The sequence below is a fragment of the Nuphar pumila genome, chromosome 4, assembly GCF_984573655.1.
Source record: "Nuphar pumila chromosome 4, dmNupPumi1.hap1.1, whole genome shotgun sequence".
In the NCBI taxonomy this organism is placed as follows: domain Eukaryota; kingdom Viridiplantae; phylum Streptophyta; class Magnoliopsida; order Nymphaeales; family Nymphaeaceae; genus Nuphar; species Nuphar pumila.
The window spans coordinates 21,080,681-21,102,706 of NC_143252.1; the positions used below are offsets into that span (position 1 = coordinate 21,080,681).

At 37.6% G+C, this 22,026-nt stretch overlaps 1 protein-coding gene across 2 annotated transcripts; it reads right to left on the minus strand.

Moving 5' to 3' along the window:
* Positions 1-816: 816 nt before the first annotated feature.
* On the minus strand, positions 817-21,177 carry LOC149839598 (serine carboxypeptidase-like 27). 2 transcript variants are annotated; one of them, XM_090002670.1, is made up of 11 exons: positions 20,810-21,177; positions 16,960-17,337; positions 16,783-16,878; positions 16,593-16,685; positions 16,374-16,459; positions 16,028-16,288; positions 14,322-14,449; positions 14,109-14,204; positions 7,759-7,864; positions 7,569-7,675; positions 817-1,120 (listed from the first exon to the last, which is right to left on the minus strand). In XM_090002670.1, the coding sequence occupies exons 2-11, from the start codon at positions 17,318-17,320 to the stop codon at positions 1,117-1,119; spliced, it is 1,338 nt and encodes a 445-aa protein (XP_089858796.1). In that variant the 5' UTR covers positions 17,321-17,337; positions 20,810-21,177; the 3' UTR covers positions 817-1,116. The 2 variants fall into 2 exon arrangements, with proteins under 2 accessions (XP_089858796.1, XP_089858795.1); XM_090002669.1 differs by having other exon boundaries at positions 817-1,125.
* Positions 21,178-22,026: the final 849 nt, after the last annotated feature.

A 22,026-nucleotide genomic window follows, 5' to 3' on the forward strand; every position in this document is an offset into this window, starting at 1 on the left:
ACTAAAAAAACTCACCATCGATGATTTTCCACCGATGATATAATGCTATGAGATTTCTAACATTTGAAAAACATGTAAAAATTAAAACCTTTTCTTTTATTGAATAATCATCAATGAAAACCTTTTTAAATTTGGGTTCAAAACTTCAGGCGAGTTACGTTTCACACAAAAATGATTATACTGAATTCGAATGCAGATAACATGACTCATTTAAGGCATTTCAATTCTAAAAGAATAGAGTATTCCAAAAGCCAAAATAATAGTAACATGTATATGATTTTAGTGCCCCAGAAAAGAAAAATGATTGGCTCATGGACGATGTCGCAACATCCCATATTCGCTCCATAGTTAAACCTGTAATCACTTGTATGCCTATAAAATGGGTTAGAATCGTAAAAGCTTGGTAGGTCTACACCAGAACACATAGTGATTTGTATCAAGCTAATACATTAATGATAACACAATCCATTCAAGTAGATATTCATGATATACATCAATCATGATACACATACATGATATATATCATTCAAACAAAACACAATGCATTTAATCATATATAATTAGATATCCATGATGTACACCAATCAAGGTACATATGTGTGATATATATTTTAATCATATAAAATACAATGCAATCATTTGCAAAAGGACTAAGTAGGCATGTGTGTTATTTACCTAATAAGTCCATATATTTGTTTATAAACGTGATGTTTTATTCACTTATATGCTATCATAAGTGTTTCAACCATAATCCGAAATCGATAAGAATATGATTCTCACACCTGAGTTCAACATATAATCATGCTACCACAATAGAAAGAAAGTCAAATCCATAATTTTTCCAAATGAGTTATTACAACAAGCTTATATAATTCATACAATACATCATAAGCATTTTATTTAATATGTTCATCCTTAAAGGGTTTTACTGCATCTCAAAACAAGTCTCCCATCAAATTACCCGGTTTTGAACATGTACACCCTTACAAAGGTCGAACTGGCTGCATCCCCTGGTCTTGGACATATGCATCCTTACAGAGACCGAACTGACAACATCACTTGGTTTTAAACTTATCCTCACAAAGATCATCCTCTAAGAAACTGTTCTTCGACAAGTTACCTGATCTTGAAAATTCATCAAGTAAATTCTTATGTTACATGCATAAACATAGTGGACCACTCATGGGGTTAAAGGCCACTATTCGGGCACAAGCATGTATAAATTCAATTGACAAGTCACAAGATTATCGGTCACCACTTTGAGATACAAACACATATCAATTTAGATGACCATATACAAGGTTATGAGCCACGTGTCTGAGCTCGAGCATTCAATTGATCTCATTTTAAAAAAAACTCACATAATTCTTTTTTATTGTGATGTAAATCAATCATTTCATACATGCATTCATCAACATACATCACATCAATTATCATTAACATCATATTTCATATGATTTATATGTTTGCAATTGGAACCTCAAAAGCATGCATACATGAATCCAAAACATATATGCATAAATCCAATCTTACACATTTGATACATCAAATCAATTATAATTTAAAACATGCGAACATAAATCTAAGCATGCATAATCGATAATACGAAACTGCTAAACCTTAAGCATGAATAGTTTCTACGTAGTTCAGGTTATGCAAATGTAGTTCGAGCATAAAGTAGAAATAACCACATGCACACAATATACAAAATATATGACTTTTATTCGAGTTAGCACAATTTTGACATTATATATATATATTGTATGTGTTATACATATTTTAAGTATAAAAATATAGACCGAGCAATCTCAAGCACGCAATATATGTATACACAATTATATAAACTTGAGAAAGAAATATGAAATAAATATGTGCATGCATTAGAATTATACAAACACCAGAGTTAGTGTATGTTACCTTACTTTGAAATTCGTGATGTAAAGTGCTTGTCGATGATCCAAACACGAAGTCTAGTAAGTATGTTTTGGGTTTTCTGTCTGGTACGGAAATGCTTGCTAGTCCGATGACGGAGGTGGCAAAGCAAATGAGACTAGCAGCGAGTTTCCCAAGACAGTGCATGATTTTTTGAGGTGGTACACAAACAATGAAGCAACTACGTCAGTGGCAGCAGGGTCCACCGTGCTTCTGCTGATGCGATAATGGTAGCAACCGTAGGGATCGCCAGAACCGGCGGCAAAGGTTCGCAGGCCGCCTCATAGGGAGGGAGGCGTATGTTCTCCCCCGATGATTCATTGAATCCCACATCTGTGTTCGGGGGTCTGAATGAGCACCACGTATACAAGCACATGGGGCTCGTATTCCCGTGTATGTTGACATCACTTAGCATTGGAGTCTGGTGTGGTTGCAAAGACTTAAGTACCCTTTCTTGTTATTCTTCTCATAAAACGACGGTTTGAGAAAATGACAAAAAATGTCCTTCATTCAAAAAAGAAAAAACAAACAGCTCAAAAAAGGACAAACATATCCTCCATTCAGAAAGTCGAGGATGATGTTGACCCTTCAAAGTCTACACAACGCAACGAACCTTAATCGTTTCGCCGATGGTGATCCGGCGAAACGATGGTGAGCCGACGATCCGATGGTCATCCGGTGAAACGAACCTGAGCCATAAAAAATGTTTGTTTGAATTTTTCATCGTCATCGTCATCTTCTTCTTCTTCCTTCTCCGTAAAACACTATAAAACTCCCTCTCTCTCTCTAGAGAAGAAATCAAGGGAGGCAAAGAGTTTCCCCTAGAGAAGACCATGAACATCAACCCTCTCACTCTCACACTTTGTCCCTTCTCTTTCTACTTCTGTGCACATCCAGCAGACGATCCTACATTGCTCCATCAAACACTGACTGACATGCACACTGACTGTAGCATCATTCAACTTGATGAGTTGTGGAGCCTGATTTATAGTTTTTGCCCTTACAGGAAGGGATTTGGGGGCTCCTCCCAGCGTGGGTAGCATCATTCAACTTGATGAGTTGTGGAGCCTGATTTAGAGTTTTTGCCCTTACATGAGGGGGCGCTGCCCCCCGAGTCCCCCCCCTCGAGTCCCCCCCCGGCGTGGGTCCCGCTGCGCGGTCTGCGGGGGGGGGGGGGGGACTCAGGGGGCAGCGCCCCCAGACCAATTTTTTTTGGGGCCTTGTATAATTTTTTTTATTTTTGTTCCCTCTTTCAACTATCGAAAAAGAGCAATAAAGCGTTTTGTTTAATTGTGGGACTCATGTTTCCTTCGGTTGTTTCTTGCTAGAAGTTTTCGTAACACCCCTTCTCACGATTTTTCTATTTTTCTTTTTCTATTTCTTTCTCACGGTTTTTTCAATGACTCCCCTACAACGATTTTTAGTGTTGTCGGGTCTTCAACGAGCCCCACAGAGATTTATAGTGTTGTTCGGTTTTCCAACAACGATTTGTAGTATTGTCGGGTCTTCTTACAGCGATTTGTAGTGTTTTGGGTCTCCAACAAGCTCCACAATGATTTATAGTGTTATCCAGTCTTCCAACTGCGATTTGTAGTGTATTCTGCAAATCACTATAGCGATTTGTAGTGTTTTTGGGTCTTCATCGAGCCCCACAGCGATTTATAATGTTATTGGATCTCACTATAGCGATTTGTAGTGTCTTCCACAAATCACTATAGCGATTTGTAGTGTTATTCAGTAAGCAAATCGTTGTAATCGCTACCCGAATTAGGACCAACTTGTCAGGGTCATATCTCCCTAACCGAAGGTCATATTCTAAATCCGTAAAAAGTGGTGTCTTCGTTATTGAGTCTAGTTTATTATTGTAAATTTTCAGTGATTTCTATGATCATTTCATTTCCCATTTTAACTAAAAGCTAGATCCCTATTATTCTGTGTTGTTCAACCCAAAAACATTACAAATCGCTATAGTGATTGGCGGAAGACACTACAAATCGTTGTTGAAAGACCGGATAACACTATAAATCATTATGGGGCTTGTTGAAGACCCGAAAACACTACAAATCGCTATAGGAAGGCCCATCAATACTACAAATCGTTGTTGGAAGACCAGATAACACTATTAAATCACTGTGGGGCTTGTTGAAGACACGAAAACACTACAAATCGCTGTATGAAGGCTCGACAATACTATAAATCGTTGTTGGAAGGCCGAATAACACTATAAATCGTTGTTGGGCTCGTTGGAGTCTCGAAAACACTACAAATCACTGTAGGAAGGCTCGACAATAGTACAAATCGTTGTTGGAAGACCGAACAACACTATAAAACTCTGTGGGGCTCGTTGGATACCCGATAACACTAAAAATCGCTGTAGGGGAGTCATTGAAAAAATTGTGGGAAAAAACAAAAAATAAAAAATAGAAAAATTGTGGGAAGGAGTGTTACGAAAACCTCCAGCAAGAAACAACCGAAAGAAACATGAGCTCCACGATTAAACAAAACGCTTTATTGCTCTTTTTCGATAGTTAAACAATCGCGATTTGTAGTATTGTCGAGACCCGCGCCGGGGGGGAGCCCCCGGACCCCCCTCCTGTAAGGACAAAAACTTTAAATCAGGCTCCACAAATCATCAAGTTGAATTATGCTACCCACGCTGGGAGGAGCCCCCAAACCCCCTCCTGTAAGGGCAAAACTATGAATTAGGCTCCACAACTCATCAAGTTGAATGATGCTACCCACGCTGAGAGGAGCCCCCAGACTCCTCTCCTGTAAGGGTAAAAACTCTGAATCAGGATCCACAACTCATTTAGTTGAATGATGCTACTCATGCTGGGAGGATCCCCCAAACCCTTCTCCTGTAAGGGTAAAAACTCTGAATCAGGCTCCACAACAGTCAATGTGCAAGTCAGTCGGTGCTTGATGGAGCAATGTAGGATCTTTTGCTGGATGTGCACAAAAGCAGAAAGAGAAGAGAAAAAGAGAGTGAGAGGGCTAATGTTCATGGCCTCTTCCATGAGAGATTTTTTTTTCAGATAATCCTGCAGTGCAGAGACTAGGTCTTAAATAATCATCTTCGGAACATTTAAGTCTTTACAATCATTCTTTTTCTAGAATCGTCATTTTTTTTGCACCAATAAAAGAGAGGGGACCAACATGCTTAAATAAGTTGTGTTTTTTTGGGACCCCAGCTGTGCTGTTTTGGGTGAGGGGGGGGGGGGGGGGCGTGTGTTAACATATAACCTGCTTCGGGCCTCATATCTTTTACTTTTTCTTCTTTTTCTTTATTCTTCTTCCTTTTTCCTTTTTTTGTTTTTTTCTTCTTTTATTTCACGGCAACAAAACAGGGTCAGGCGGAGGTGTCTGCTCCGGCCACCACAGGAGGGAAAGGAGCAGGCATAGGTGGCGCCTGCCTTCCGCCAAAATGGAAGGGAAGGGGGCACCGGTGGGTGCCTCTATCTTGCTAAATTCAGAGAGAGAAGGACACCTTCAGGTGCCTGCCGAAAAATTAGAGGGCCGCAGGGTCGCAACTCATGGAGGTGCTCGTGAGCACCCAGCAAGATAGAAGAAGATGATGGTTGGTGGCCGACTGCCACCGTGGTGATGCTGTGCGCACCCACTAGGAAGGGTTTACGGTGGTGGCGCCTCATGAACAAACCAATAAGAGAGAGAGAGGGAACAAGCGCACCAACAATCGGAGTGGAGGATGGCAGTGGTGATGGGGGCATCGTGAAGGTGCCTCGATGTTGGTTGCTCGGCAACGACGGTGGCAAAGGTGCTGCCACCGTGAAGTTCCAGAAAAAGCGAGAATCTACGTGAAGGGAGAATTCATATCTAAATCGAACCCGAACCTTATTCCCATTAAGCATATATATATATATATATATATATATATATATATATATATATATATATATATATATATATATATATATGGGTTTGGTTGGGATTGGGTTGGGTCCAATTTAGATCCAACTAAAATCCAATCTATTATCTTGTGATTTGGATTTAGATCTGAATCCAAATCCCATTTAACTTATCCAAATTCAAAAAGTTGAGTGGATCCCTTTACACCTGATCCTATCCAGTTTGGATCCAATTACGGTCCAAACTTCGTTTAGAGCTTATTCTGGACTCGTTTGATCCAAATAAAATCCTTGATAATATTAAATCAATAATATTTATCACACCCCTAGATAATCCAGTATTTTTTTATCAAAAATTTCCCAGTTATGCTTTGATCTGTTAGAATGGCTTTCAAGATCCAAATCTGGAAAATGATCATGATTTGGTCTACAAGGATCTCCACTGGGATCCAAACCCAAATACTTTAAAAACCTCATAAATTCATAAGTAAATACTAGAATAATCTCTTTTATTTATTTAAAAATTCAAAAAAAATTATAGGTATTAAAGATGAAGTGTCGTTGATCTTCTCGCCACCGATGCCTTGAAAAAATGACCATAATTTTTTACTGGTTGGAGACCACAAAAACCCTAGTTTCTGTGAGACACTAGCTTTACTTTTATACTATGCTCATACAAAAATCCACAAAACTGAAAATGAATTTTGCATCACCACATGTAAAACTACGTTATTTCTGCAAACCTTTCAAAAATTTTACAAACATTTCAAGAATTTTGCAACCACCAATGTGAAACTCTTAACAAAATCCATACTCTAATCACCTATAGATACTGATAAATTTGTACGCTAAAATGAAATCTCGTAACGCTTAAAGTTGATAACATGCAAAAGTTCATGAATTCTGCAAACTTTTCATGAATTTCTTATCGAAAGTAAACTTTCTCAACAACAAATGAGAAACTCGATGAAATTCACACTTTAATCGCCTATATATATACACACAGATTCGTACGTTAAAACAAAATTTTACATGTGAAAGTTCGTGAATTCCACAAAAGATGAATTTCGCATCGAATGGCAGACTTCCACAACCACTAACCCCAAACTTTTCATAAAATTTGCAAGTTTTTTGCAAGTGGCACAATTTTTTGTACTATTTGTGCAAAATAAGTGATTTCTATACAAATATCATGCAAATTCCGTTAGTGAGATTTAGCGAAATCAAGAGAGCGTTGCGATGTAACACATGAAAACCATAGAGTTTCGTGAGTGCTAAGAGTATAAAGGTCCTTAAAAAGCCGAGAACCTGATTGGGTAGATTTTGGCATATTTTAGGGTTTTTTGAGAAACACGTCAAATTTATCGAATAGTATGGTCATTTTACATTATAAAAATCACCAGTAGCTGACTAAAATAGTAAGACAAGGTTTCAAGCATTATAAAAGAAAGAAGCCAACAACAAGAAATAATCATAATTTTTTTATTCAATTTTCTTTTCTTAGAGTTGCCCCTATTCTTATTATTAGCACTGTATAAACCTTAACCTACAAGCATTTAATACAGTTACCCGGATAATTTTTTTCTATTTACTCAGATAAATGGTGAAACTAATGCGGGGAACCAGGAAAGCTTTATAAACCAAGCAAGAATAGAGAAACTATTTTTCTACTCCCTCATCTCATACTTTTTTCACATTCTTTTTGCTGTGATTCATGTAAATTTATCTCCAATATATCAACTTGGCATAGGTTGATTATGCAAGAAAGACCTGAACAGTATATAAGCTTGTCGAGGGCGATGAAGAGGAACCTCATGTCCAGCGCCTCTAACAGTTACAAGTGTCAGGCCTTTGTATACCTGACTCCAACCACCAACCTGAGAGAGAGAAAGAGAGTTAGCACATACAACAACAAACAGGAGAATCTGACAACATGATATGCCATGTTTCTTGCACCGACCTTCCCATTATCATACCAAGGGTACCAGTTGGTAATAGTTGGAAGCTTGAGAGCTTTTATAGAATACCTTGTTGCAGTCACAGGAACAACTGAATCTGTATCCCCACTAGGCAAAGCATAGCGGAAACCAGAAAGTATACAACATGATTAGATTTAAGTTCATAGAGCAATCGATCTTGCAAAAAAATTAACAAGCTGGCATCATGTCAATCACTCCATCTCCATCAAGCGTGCTACTTTTGAGTAATAAAGAAATGAAAAGATTCAATGGAAGATTCTATTAGCAACTGTTCAAACAGAATATGAAAATTATCAAATCAGTAAATCATTATAAAATTTCAAGCCAATTCTAACAGGTGCTTGCTTTTACATAGTGCTAACCACTCAAACATTGAGACGATACAATTACTGTTCTAAAACACTTCAAGAGGCTAAGTTAAACTTCAAACACTAATTTAAGAGTGGCAAGGCATATGAATTAGGAATGCCATTTATATATATTTATAGTTGTTTTGACGTAGATGTTATGTTTTTCTCTGAATAATTAACTTTTATTCTGAAATTTCTTTCCTTTTCACTAATCAAAAGACGAGAATTCAAATGGAAAAAATATTTTAAAATCTTCTCAACTATATCAATTAATACAGATAAATTAAGAGAAAGGTCATTATTACCCAAAAGGCCAAGAAGCATGTAGGTTTGTTTCTCACCTCAACTAAAGAATAGATTACCAAATCGTGTAGAAGCAGAAAAAGAAACACGTACAATTCATGGTTAACACCTTCATTTTGTATATATCATTCACTAACATGAACTATGGCCCTAGCTTAATTTCTGTGATGTGAATAAAGACTACCAGGTGCAAGCTGTTGTTGCTTGCGGCAACAGCAAAATTCTCTTCTTGAACAGTTTGCTATTCCAACATTGATTAGGTAAAGAAAAAGCAAGTTTCCATTAACTGGGAGAAGGAACCATATCTGTACTCTGACCATTCAATTGTTGCTTCATAGTTTAATATTGAAATGGACACTGCTGCTATAGTCAGGTGATAGCATATTCTTATCAAGACTAAATCTCTCTTGTGTGCAACAATCTTTAGGAACCATGTAAAGATGACAAACCCGTGCCAATATAAAACTTCATCAAATGTGATTGCCATCATCAAAATAAAGGTAGAACATAAATAGACAGAGTAGACGATAGGACATTTGAGATTATTGTCAAGCTTCTTCCATAATGAATAAAAAGGGCCAAGTGATTAAATCTCGTCCATCTTATATCATGCATAGGGGTGTCAATGGGTCGGGTTTGACCCGAACCCAGCCCATACCAAACCCTATAGAGTCAGGGTTTGGTGATAACAAGGAGGTTCGATTAGAATCTGGGTCAGATTCAAAGGAACTGATTAATATATGGAGCTGGGTATGGTTTATAAAATTTCATACCATACCTGGGACCAACTCTAGTTCCGACTAAGATCTGCAACTTTTCAATGCAAAAAAGATAAAAAACTTATAATTTTATCAGGTATGGTCTGGATCTGGTTTATGTAATCCTTATAGGGTCTGGGTATAGTTTCTGTTATGGTATGCCCGATTGGACCTGAGTCCATACTCCATACCCGGTACCAGCATCTTAAATCAAATCTGGGTTTGGTCTCACCTCGGTCCGAACCAAACCCGATGCATCATACCTATGATCATCATCATCATTATTATCATGATGTGATTTTTTCTTGCAACTGGTTCTACATTCTCAGAGGAACTTGTGGTCTAAATCTAGATCACCAAATATTCTTAAAATTTTGAGCATGTGTTGCTTAATTTTATGAAGAAATGATGGTGATAAAGACCATGGTGCTAAAGCCTGCAGAGGAATCCATATTTGCAATTAATGTAGGAAATGACAGAAAAGTCATTATTAATCCTACTACAAAGAAAAAATACGTACATTTTACCATGATCACTACAGTAGTGAGTGGCCAGAGTTGAGGTGTTACTGAACCATGAAAGGCTAGGATAGCCACCTCCATCTGTTTGAATATATCCAGTGAAAGCTACCCCTAACCAGTTAGATGTGTTTGACATGGTCTATTTAATATCTGACAGTTTTGATTATTGCCAAGAAGTTGTAAAACTCATTTTAAAGATAAATGCACTGCCAACACTGCACTAAGAAAACCATGGCAAAAGAACAGCTCTATATCCTCGGAGGCACTTGTGATCTAAATCTAGATGACCAAATATTCTTAAAATTTAACCTCTGTACTAAAATGGGTCCAAACCATATGAAAGACTTCATTCCATCTATCAATGATTGAACCTATGCAAATCAAGATCAATATTGCAATAAAATCTCATGATGTGTGTGTGTGTGATTGGTTCCTCCTAACAATAGGAGGGTACAGACGGTCTTAATTTTCAACTTTTTAGTTTTTTTTAAAAGAATCTAACCTTATAAATGTTATTTACATGGTCTCTTTAGTAGAAATAAGCTTTTGGATCATGTGATTATGACATGTGAGTAGGTTTTTATAAGGCCTCAAAAATCAATGGCTCAAAATTTTCATAAATGCAAAGACTCATAAAATCATATTTTTTTCATCAAAGAAACATGATCCAACAATCAATTCCTAACAAACGAAACATGCTGAACACATCTGTGAGGTCAGATTTATCAACCATGGATTGAAACATAAAAAATCAGCACTAGCCGCACTATATGGACAATTAGGAGGAACCAAATTTCCTATATATAAGCATGCTACAATTGATTGTACCTACAATTGAGTTGGGATCTCATGATGCAAGTTGTTTTGATTCAATCTATCCTCATATATGTGTCCAGCAAGCTCGATTTAGTAGAAATCGACCATTGGTCATGTTTTTCGACAAAAAAACATGTTTTTATGAGTTGGGAAAAACTGATGCATTCATAGCCATTGATTTTTGGATTGCCAAAAAAACCTGTATACAGGTTAGATTCTGAAGATACAAAAGCCAGTTCCCACTAATAAAAACATGTAGGTCACATCTATGGTGTTTGATGTGAGAAAAAAATTTGTTTAAGTCAATTGTAAATACAATCGATTGTAGCAAATATTAACCTCTCTCTCTATATATATACAGAGTATATAGAGAGAGAAAGGTGTTCAGATATATATATATATATATATATATATATATATATATATACAGAGTATATAGAGAGAGAAAGGTGTTCAGTCACCGTAGTCCATCCAACCAAATGATTGGATGCTTAAAAAAGCACTATATATGTTTTCTACATGGTTTTTTCGATTACTTGAAGAAACCGCATCTGAAGTCGAAGACTTGGCCATGCTGGCTCAGCCTGTATGCCTATGGTCATTGTCTCAGCGGCGTAAAACTCCAAGGCTAGGACCCTCAGCCCTAGGGCCTATGTTGGGCATCGGCTTGTGCATGGGGTTACATGGTTTGTTTAGTAAAAAATAGGTTTTAATCTTTTAGACTTTTAGTCATGTGATTGCAATGCATGAGAAGGATTTAAGGGCCACAAAAATCACTGGTTCATAATTTGCAAAAATTTTATGACTCAAGAAGCTAAGTTTATACTTCAAAAAAAGGAAAAAAAAAGTGATCAAGGGTGTGATCCCTGGCAAATGAACCATGCCAAACACATCTAGGGAGCCTGATCGCGTGAGAGAGAGGTCATTGACCTGGTAAAAGCAATGTTATTAGTATCATATTGTATCATATGATATGATATGATATGATGTATCAATGGGTGAACCGATACGATATGACCCATATATCGTAAAATTTAAGTTTTTGGTATGTATCAGAACCTTGTTTCTAAGCCTACCTACTCATTTTTTAGACAAAAAAAAGAGATTATGGGTTAGGAGTTGGGTCTTAGTTGGACCCGACCCAACCCACAGACCACGTATCTGTGTCACGCCTGGTACTTATACGCTTGTCGGGTCATGTTGACATGGGTACATGGCCTGTTTTGTCGTGTCCTGGTGACATAGCTCATCACTCTGTACTGCATGGATGAGGTATGGACACATAACAAGTGTTTTTTCAATCCAAAAGATCGGCTGGCACTTGAAAATAAAACACTGTACAAAACACCCTAATGGCAATTGCTACTGTTAGCAAGCATGATGGTTTTAATACCTTACCCTCCCTCCCCCCCCCCCCTCTCTCTCTATATATATATATATGTGTGTGTGTGTGTGTGTGTGTGTGTGTGTGTGTGTGTGTGTGTGTGTGTGTGTGTGTGTGTGTGTGTATGTAGAGTTGGTGGGGGACTAAGGAACTCGACTATCAAAGCTGGGAGAGGTGTTGGACAAGAGCTCTCTTCGGTCCCAAATGACCAGGCATACTTTCTCCTATTATAACAATTATATATATTCATGAAACTAACCTTATAGGTGTGATCTACATTATTTGGTTATTGGAAATCTGCTCTTGGATTGTCCTATTACAACACTATGATTTTATAAGCCTTGAAAAATCAACATCCTACAATATTCTCAGCTCATAAAATCATGTTCTTTCTTCATGAAAACATGATCAAAGAGCAGATCCCTAGCATTTCAACCATGTTGAGTCCATTTATGAGGTCTGATTGGGTCAGCGCAGCCAGAACCTATGATTTCTAGCTCATTTGGACCACAAGGTCGCCATGACCAAATATTACCCATATATATACAGAAGGGCATAACATCGGATGCCCTTCTGTCAAACAAGCATCAAACGCACGCTGTGCGTTCATCTGGTGAAAAGAAAAACACAATTAGCGGTGTTTTCTGACCGTCTCTAATTGTGTGGGCGAAAAAAAGACTTTTAATGGCGGTCATGACCGCCGCTAAAAGTCTTTTTTTTTTCTGTAACGCGTGTGCCGCTGATCGCGCACGCATCCGACATATCGTCGAACTCTTTGAGAGTTCAACGTTACACCCTACTCATATATATATATATATATATATATATATATAGAGAGAGAGAGAGAGAGAGAGAGAGAGAGGATCATCCTGCCCCCTTTTTCATTAGGTCACCATTAGGTCCCTCCAAAAGTCATAGTTTTAAGTGTTTTATGTTATCTAAACCATTAGATGTGTTAATCGTTGCCTAATTATTAAGAAACAAGCTTTGTTTCAAATTGATTTGATGTAAAAAAGTGAATATTTTAACATCAAATTTTAGTACAATATCAGCCATTGATTTATTTACCTAATACACATATAAGCATAAAGATGCTTAATTAAATACACATTATCTATTGAGTAAACAATGATAAACACATCTAATGGTTCAGATCGAGCATAAAACACTTGAAACTATGATTTTTGGAGGGTCCTAATGGTGACCTAACAAAAAAAGGGGCAGGATGATCTCCGTTCTCATCAAGGGTTGTATTTCCTTTCTTGTGGCTGTGAAGTAATTCTGCCTTTTCAAAAATAATTTTGCCTCCAATCTAGGAGACATGAGCATTCACTCAATGAATAATTTTTCCCTTTAAATTATGATCAATTAAGTTACACCATACGACCATAGAAGCCACTAAACAATTTGCTTCAAGTAGGTAGCAATTTGAAAGAACTATTCAACCTATTTTGAGCATAGAAAGAAAACCAAGTTTAGCTGGCATTGAAGTTTCTTTATTATGACCAGGCCAACCTTACCTAGAGGCCTAAAGAACCATAGAGAAGCTTCATAAAGTTCAAAAATTTGGTTTCAAATAGGTTCTCAGGGATACCAAGGTGTGAAAACACTTGCGAAAGCAAAGGTCCATTGGTTTATAAAGGTGGTAACATGCACCTGATAAATGATTGCTGGAAAACATGTTTGGAGATATTCATGAAGTTAAAATAAATGAATGTATCTCTCATGCTATGGGGATATGGGTCACTTTAGTGGAAACCTTGACTTATTTGTTGATCATTCATGCAGTATTTCAGCCATCAATCATGTGCAGCGATATATAACTAAGAACAAACAATGGAGTATGTTTTTGGCCCCTCCTTACAAACAACTTGTTCTCAAATTCAAGTAATCCACCTTTGAAGCACAGAACTGAAAAAAAGGACACTGAAGCACTACAGCATCATGCATTATCATTTTCATTTAGAGCAGAATAAGTGGGCCAAAACCAATTCAATAGTTTTATTACCATGAAGTGAAATTCTCAAGGAAAAACAAAGAAAAATAGAAGAGCAGACAAATGCGAATTTCATGTCTACCTATCAGTCTATGATAATGCAATCTTACCATGAATGGCAGAGTTCCTGAGAGCTACCATGAACATGAATTTCAAGTTATTGTGAAGGATCAATAACATGTAACATTAGAAACACAAGTCACCTGAAAACCCATATCCGGAGACCACCTGCTATAAGCTCTTGATATATAGGAAGCATTGATCTAGGGGAGTCCTGCCAGTTGCTAGTAAGAACATCACTGCAAGGGAAGAAGCAATGCTTCTTAAGGCTATAGTAAGAGTGCCCGTAATACCCCTAAGTTTCAACAAACATGTATTTGGGAAATTTGAACAAGAAAATAAAGCATGCAGAAAACCTGCATGTGGCCCAAGGGTAGGGAATTCCAGTTACATTAGCATGCATTGCCTTTTGGACCTCTGGTCTGTTGAAGTATTCCTTGGAATATCTCTCTGTGCAAGGATCATATGCTCTAGACATCCATGGCTATTTAATGAAGACAAGTACACTAAAAATGTCAATATCCAACATAATAAAACTAGAATTTTAAGCACCAAAAGCACTTGAATGGTTGTGTGATGCCTCATTTTTAAAATGGAAACAACTTCCATGCATAGTCACCAATATCACTCTTGCAATAATACCAGTGAGAGACTTTCACAGGAGAATTTAAACATACATGTCTTTCTCAAAACTTGGAGTTTTTTAAATTAAAATTCCCAGGAAATATAGCAAAAAGAATCCTAAAATTTTCAATTTGGAGTTTCTCTTCTAATATTACAATATTTTCCCTTTTTTGTTATGCCAAAAAACCTACAAAAGCAAGACAAAATTTAATCTATTTGTGAGATCTAGGGACTAGACTTCCATGCCATCCATAAAAAGGGATTTTCTGAGGGTTAGCTATTAAAGAGAGATTAACATTAATCTTTCAGCAAGGCTTGTGTACCAAGTCTCAAATCAGTTGACAAAATCAATATGCATTTAAACTTTAGGATCAGCAACTAAAACTCCTATATATAGTTCTCCACCATATGGTAGATATAAATCATAAATTTAAATGCACTTGATCAAGTTTTATCCCATGTTTAGGGACTGTTCCTGCAGCTTGCTTATCATACCCCCCCAAAAAAAAAACCTAATCCACTCGATCAAGTTTTCTCCCAAGTTTAGAGACGGTTCTTAGCTTTTTCAACTATTTCCTTGTTTGTGCAACCGTTGTAAAAGAAGGGGGCCTTAATTCCCCCAGCTCTGTTATGGAAAAAAAGGAAAAAATATGAGAAACAATGTTACCATTATGGTCATACTAATTGACTTGGGCTGAAGAAATAATAATTTCACATTAAATAGAAACATGAATAAGCTGGTGCAGCTTTACAAATTTCACTAATTTAAGCCTTTGGGGTTGAAATCACACACACATAACACACAATTTCTTCTAATAACCAAGATAGAACTTTCCTGTTTTCGAATATTAAACCATCAGCAATAACTTTTTTTTTTCATTTCCATTAGTCACATAGGAGAAAGCTCTATGACCCTGCATTCTGTACATATCGTATTTCATGGTTCAGGGCCACAATTCAACACCAATTATTGTTGATGCATTACAAGCTTTTATTGGAGATCAGCACTTGGTCAAGGAGATGGACAAGGAGATACGAGACACTCTAGAACCATCAAATCATACAAAATCGTCATCATAAAAGTAGAAACACACTTTAGATACGCATCATGAGCATCAAATAAGCATATTACAAAAGAAGCAAGTGAACTGAAATAAATAAAATGACAATCTTTATAGGAAAATCTTGTTCATTTGTTAACAGTTCTATGGATTTAGAATTCTAAGTTACCAGGAATATGATTAGGGTGTGACAGACTCCATCTTGTGGCTGAATAAGTTGTTACTGTAACTCCGAAGCTCATATTACAAAGAAACCAGATATTGCAAACAAAACAAGTGGGGCACAATAGAAGGAAATTATTGGATCCAATAAGAACTAGCAAATTCTACTGCATAAATCTAGAACTGATCAACACAAGAGGGTACAGAAAACTCACATAGTGACCTTTTCGATATCTTCTGTGAGACCCTGTGTCATTGCAGGAAGGAGTAAAAATACTATAGGCATCAATGCCCCCTTCCTCTTTCTCAGCAAGTTTGAGAGCTCCTGTGCACTTCAATGAAGGGTGTTCAGATGATTCGAAGTCACAGGCCACTCTAAGGTAATTATATGTTGAATCTGAAATTAAACCATGATTCCACCAGTATTCAAAGGTGCCGACATAATCATGGTAATCATCAGTAACAGCATTTCCCACCTGAAAGATTAGAAGGAACCTATCAAGCCTATCCTAAGCACATGCCATATGAAATCATGAAATAACAATGATAGACATAATTTACCATAAAACCCTTGAGGTTTAGAATAGGATCCTGTACACCCTTGTTCTTTCTGAAGATCAGTTGAGCTAATTGTGGAACATAATGCCCTGATATATCATTGACAAAACACTGCATGAGGTACTTCGCTATAAGTAATACATGCTGTTTCAAATATAAGCAACATATGATGTCTGATAGTTTCATTAAACATAAAAATAGAGTGCACAGATTCTCTATTACCTGCGTAACTTTCACCTGCAATATAGAAGTTCCTATATTTGTACTTAGGAAATCTCTCCAACCAGTTTATGAGGAAAACATATGAATCTTCAGCTACAAATTTGAAACAAAAAATGGTGAAGTTTTCGCAGAATGAATAGAAAGGGCACTGCCCTGAGTCTGTAAGGTCAAAAGTCCATAAAACAAACACCTGTTCTTTGATCCCCTGAATTGTAGAGATCTGATGATGTATTTGTGTAAGAGAAGCCCACACCAGCAGGGGACTCCAAAAACAACACATTTGCCACTGTATGTTCATGTATCATTTATAAATAATCCGTCAAACAATATAACACGCACATTAAAATTAACCCCGGCCCATACTTACAATTGTTCCATGCATATTGATTTAAGAAGAGTGTCTTCCCATCAGCATGAATATGAAAAGGCCCTAGCTCTTCTGAAGCTCCATAGGCAATCGAAGAACATCCAGGCCCTCCATTCAACCATAGAACAAGTGGTCTTGAGCTTGAATTTGTTGGGGACTCAGTAAGCCAGTAAAAAAGTGCCCTTCCTGCCTGTTGATCAACAGTAACATAACCGGAAAACTGAGAGAAACCCACACTTTGTGGTTGCCCAGGCAACTCGAATATCCTATCTCTTTCTTCCTCCCCCAAGTTCTGACACTCCACTACTGTTATTAAAATGTAGATAAAAAAAAGAGCAAGAAAGATTGTATTTCTCTTCATTTCTTCTGCTCTATAACCTAAATCAATAACCAAAATTTCAATTTATCAACAAATCATGGTGTAAAGAATAAAACCTATAAAAAATTTAATAATCCAACTTAAGTCATGTGTTGAAAGTTGAAACACACACACACACACGTATATATATATATATATATATATATATATATATATATATATATATATATATATATATATATAATGGTCATTTTTCTTCATGAATTGTTTTACGGTGAAAAAAGCTCCTCCATGAATATCAATGCCTGATCTCAACATATTTGGGTAGGTTTTATAAAATGGAAAGATATTTCTAAAATATATTGCCTAAATGTTTTTAGGAAACTGATTCAGATGAACGAAAATCAAGCTAGTTGAAAGGGTGGGCTTACCCAACATAACGTATATCCTAACTTGCCAGTTTTATGAGCTTTTCATAATCGGGGTACATAATGTAGACCAACATCTAAAACTGACCATGAACTGTTAAGTGTCTCACAATGTCTATTACCACATGCTTGTGGCTATCTTCTAGCATGAAGTTTCCTTGTCATGAGAACTTAAAGATGTTTGAACATCATAATTGTCTTTTACTGGTGAAATGGCTGTTGCTTGCAATTTTTCTCTGAGCAAAGCCAACATTAAAACATCCAACCATTTTCCATATATCCTAACATATCTAATACTCAATCTTTGTTGGAGTCCATACAAGATAAACTTACCTGGTTTTGATCAACAGACCTCTCAACAAAGAAAGCATGTCTATTACCAGAAACAAAGGTGACCTACACAAATTTTTGTGATCTATTTGGCACAAGTTTTCACAATCCTCAGGCAGCTATTACACTTAAGTTTGCTCTGGCCAGGAGACTAGTCACCCAAGATTGGTTGCAATTTTTGGGTTTCAGTTTAGTCAATCAATGTGTTTTATGTGGAAATGCAGAGGAAACAATAGATGATCTGTTCATTCAATGTTTGATAACTGATGTAATATGGAGGCAAGCTGTTCACCTTTTCCAGAAGAAGAAAATTCCAAAATAAATATTGAATTTGAGTTGGCAGAAAATGGAGGCAGCAATGCTTCAAAGAAAAGGAAACTTCCCAAAGTTGGACAGTTACATTTGGGATATTTTTCAGGTGAATCATAACATTTTCCTTCAGGCTAAAGTTGCAAAAAAGAAAAAAAGAATTGGCAGGGGAGGCCTTAAACATGGTGAGGGAGCATATCCTGTCCATTTTGAAAAATAACCATGACGAGATTCATCTCAATTGGCTATTTGCTAATAATCATTGCAGCTTCCACTTCTTGGTTGGATCAAAGTATCTATTTATATTATTGACAATGAAGAATTGGATTTAGAGAGCGAAGTCATTTGGGATTCTTTTTCAGATGATAATGCAATCCATATGGGAGGCTTGGGATAATGTCCTTAGGGGAGTACCAGTCGATAATCAGGTCATAATTGAATCATGAAGAATTGAAGTTGCTGAATAGTATGCTTGAAGGGCGACGCGCGGATGCTAACTGCATTCTCAGTTCATATTCAACAAGCTGAGATTTTCTTGAACCATGTGTGTTTCCCTCGACACGATAAAATCTAGTGGCTTATATACCAGCGAAAATTGAAGTATTTGGTCAATCTCGGATTTGGAAGGACAAGCCACCTGACCTGTTCCCTTCAAATTCAGGATCAGCCATTGTTACTACTTTCTTGTACTGGCAGGGGTCTGCCCAACTCCAGCTCGCTTATCTGGAAAATATTTACTTTACCACATCGAAGTGAACAATCCAGGAAACAATTCAACATCAACTGACAAGGCCAAGAGAAAAGCATATCAACTGACAAGGCCAAGAAAAAAAAAAGCTGCTTCCAATTAAGCATAAAGAGCACTTGTCTTCTCACTCTTTTGGAATCTGAACGAAACAAATTAGGAACCAAAAGACGGAAATAATTCGCTAACTAGCTAAAACATTAAGAGAGAGAGAGAGAGAGAGAGATCTACCGCCTAAAGAGGGTAGCCAACTATACCAATAAAAGGAAAAGGTTACAAGTGAAGGAGAAACCCAGAATTGATCTTTTTTGGGCAACCAATTTTAGTTTAGTTTCAAACCCCTTAGTAGTAGGAGTTTCCTTACGTTTACAGTTATTTACCTAAGCTATTTGAGTACATCAAATAAAGGCATATATCTTTACTCATTGAACGACCTACAGTTGTTATTTTCTAGTAATCTTACACAGGTCATCATCTTCCGAGTATTTTTCACGTCAATTGAGGTTGCAGTAAAGGATTTGTCTTCTATATCAACATTTAACCACATAAATATTTGAGTAATTTAGCAACCAAAAAGTTTTTAGATGCCGCTTTTGTAGTAATGGCACCAACAAATTAAGAACCGTAGCGCCACAGAATTCTGCAGTCGGAATTCCCGTTGATGAAACCCCGCATTGAAGGAAAAGAAAAGCCGCAGCAGCTGCAAGTGTTGGGGCTAGGCTGGGTTTAGGACCCTGGAATCGGAATTCCAAGCCTGAAATTCAATTGTTTGGTCCTCTCACAAGCTTGGAATTCCATAAAAAAAATGCCACCCAAATATAAGAGACGACTTCGGTTTTATTAAAAACATTTATAGGTTACTGCATTTTTATATTTTCATGTTGTGAATTCTATTTTTAATATCTTTTTTTTAAGGCTTTTAGATGTTTCTTAGTTTTGATTTGAGCACTGACGTTTCCTGATACTGGCGTGAGATACCCACGCCTGCACTTGGGTGGATGACTCGGTATAACGTTAGGCAAGTTAAGCCAACCTATAGAAAAGAAACATATCAACAAAGCAAGTACCCGTACCAACAACAGGTGCTGCGTGTGATGTACTGAACTTGCCTGGTTTGACCTGCCGAGTTTAATTACCAAAAATGACTGCAAAGGTGAAGGCTCCGGACTTGGTCCAGCGGTTGATCGCACCCACGCCGGTGGAGGCGGGTGGATGTCGCTCGGTTGCAGCACCACCACGTTGATCATGCAACTGAGCTCTCCGCATGGTGTGTGTGTGTGACCAAAAAAGAGCAAGGACGCACAAGTCTTTTGGGGAAGTGTGCATTACCTCAGGCAACCACATAAAAAGAATCCAAGGTATCCGAAAACAGTGGGTTCACAAGAATGATTTTGTGATACGGAATGGTGGTTTTGGGTGGACATAGAGTCTGACTAGAGACGGCTTCTTCTTCTTCTTGGTCTTCTGAAAATAGGTTGGGAGTTTGGGACTGTATGGCACTTAAGGACTGGATCTGCCGAAGCCAGCAGCATGATGGGTGGGGTGCGGTTTAACCCAATCCGCCGTCAACTGGCGGTCGCAGAATCAGAGATCCAAATTGGGACAGAGATGGATGGGTTAGAGCCATGACAAATTGGATACCGAGTGTTGTTTCATTCTATTTTTCTCTTCTTTTTTTGAAGTGTTTCATTCTATTTCAAGCAAGGAGGATGTACTCACCGTCGTCGGTTCAACAGAAGCCTGAATGAATCAGAAGAAAGAGATGATGGCGGCAGATTGGCAAGCGAATTTTCGCTACATAACATTGAGATCTTTCATCGGAGCTCTTTGGATCATGCCATGAAAAGAGACGAAGGTGGTGTCGGTGGCGAACAATGCAGGGAACGCCTTCTCGACCGCTATTTGTACAATCTCTCTGTAGGACTCCACAACTCGATGATGATGATTGATTGATGATGCATCAGAGTCTGTGGTGTGGGCTGTTTCTCCATCAATTTATAGGCATATCTCCTGATTAGCTTCTATTAATCTCTCGCCATATATGCGTTACTTTAACCACCCCAAGCGTGAAAGAGGTCATGTTATGTATGTTGGCTCCTCTTAAACAAACTATTTTGGTGAGTGTGAATTTGGAAAAAGACGACTCCAAAAGGAAAAAAAGAAAAGAAACAGAAAGATTTTGAAGAAATACATTTTCATTTTGTCTAACAAATGGGCTTTTAATTCGGAGAATTAGTTTTGGAGGAACAAAAACCTGAAAAGCATTGTATGAAGAAACGGACCCACCATTGATGACGCATATGCTGCCTTGCGTCTCTTTAATGGTAGCCATTTATTGCCCCCACATGGCCTCGTTCGTCGAAATTGGCGTGTAATTAATTAGCTTGGGTTGTTTGGTTCTCTCTTGGATTAGAAAAAACTGGAGCCATTAAGTCACATGTAGGGGTGAGGTGAAGAAACGAAGATACTTCCTCCCTCTTTTTTTTTTAATATCACAGAGGTGAGGAAGCTTTAATATTAGTATCATATTTTTGTGGGGGAGGGTTTAGGTAAGCCTAGTTCGTGCATCCCACATGTCAAGTGGTTTGGATCGCACTGCAGGGTTGCTATCATGCGTCCCAATCTGGCATGTGAGTGTAGCTATGTCGCAGGTGCTTGTTGGACCAGCAGGAATAAGTGGTACTGGAACTAACTCTCCCATTGATTTGTTGGAAACCATAGACTACTGAAGTTGCAGACAATGCGTGGTTGGACTTGCTCAATTTCACCAAGCGTGCACCAAGTCCAACCCAAATCGTCCAGGATCGATTCTCCTCCATGTTTTTCTTTTTCTATTTTCTGGCCACAAGGTGGCTAGCTAACAGGGTTGTCTAACAACGAAAGGGAAAGTTTTTACAATTACAGAGAATAAAAAGGAAGGAGAAATGGTGGTGGTT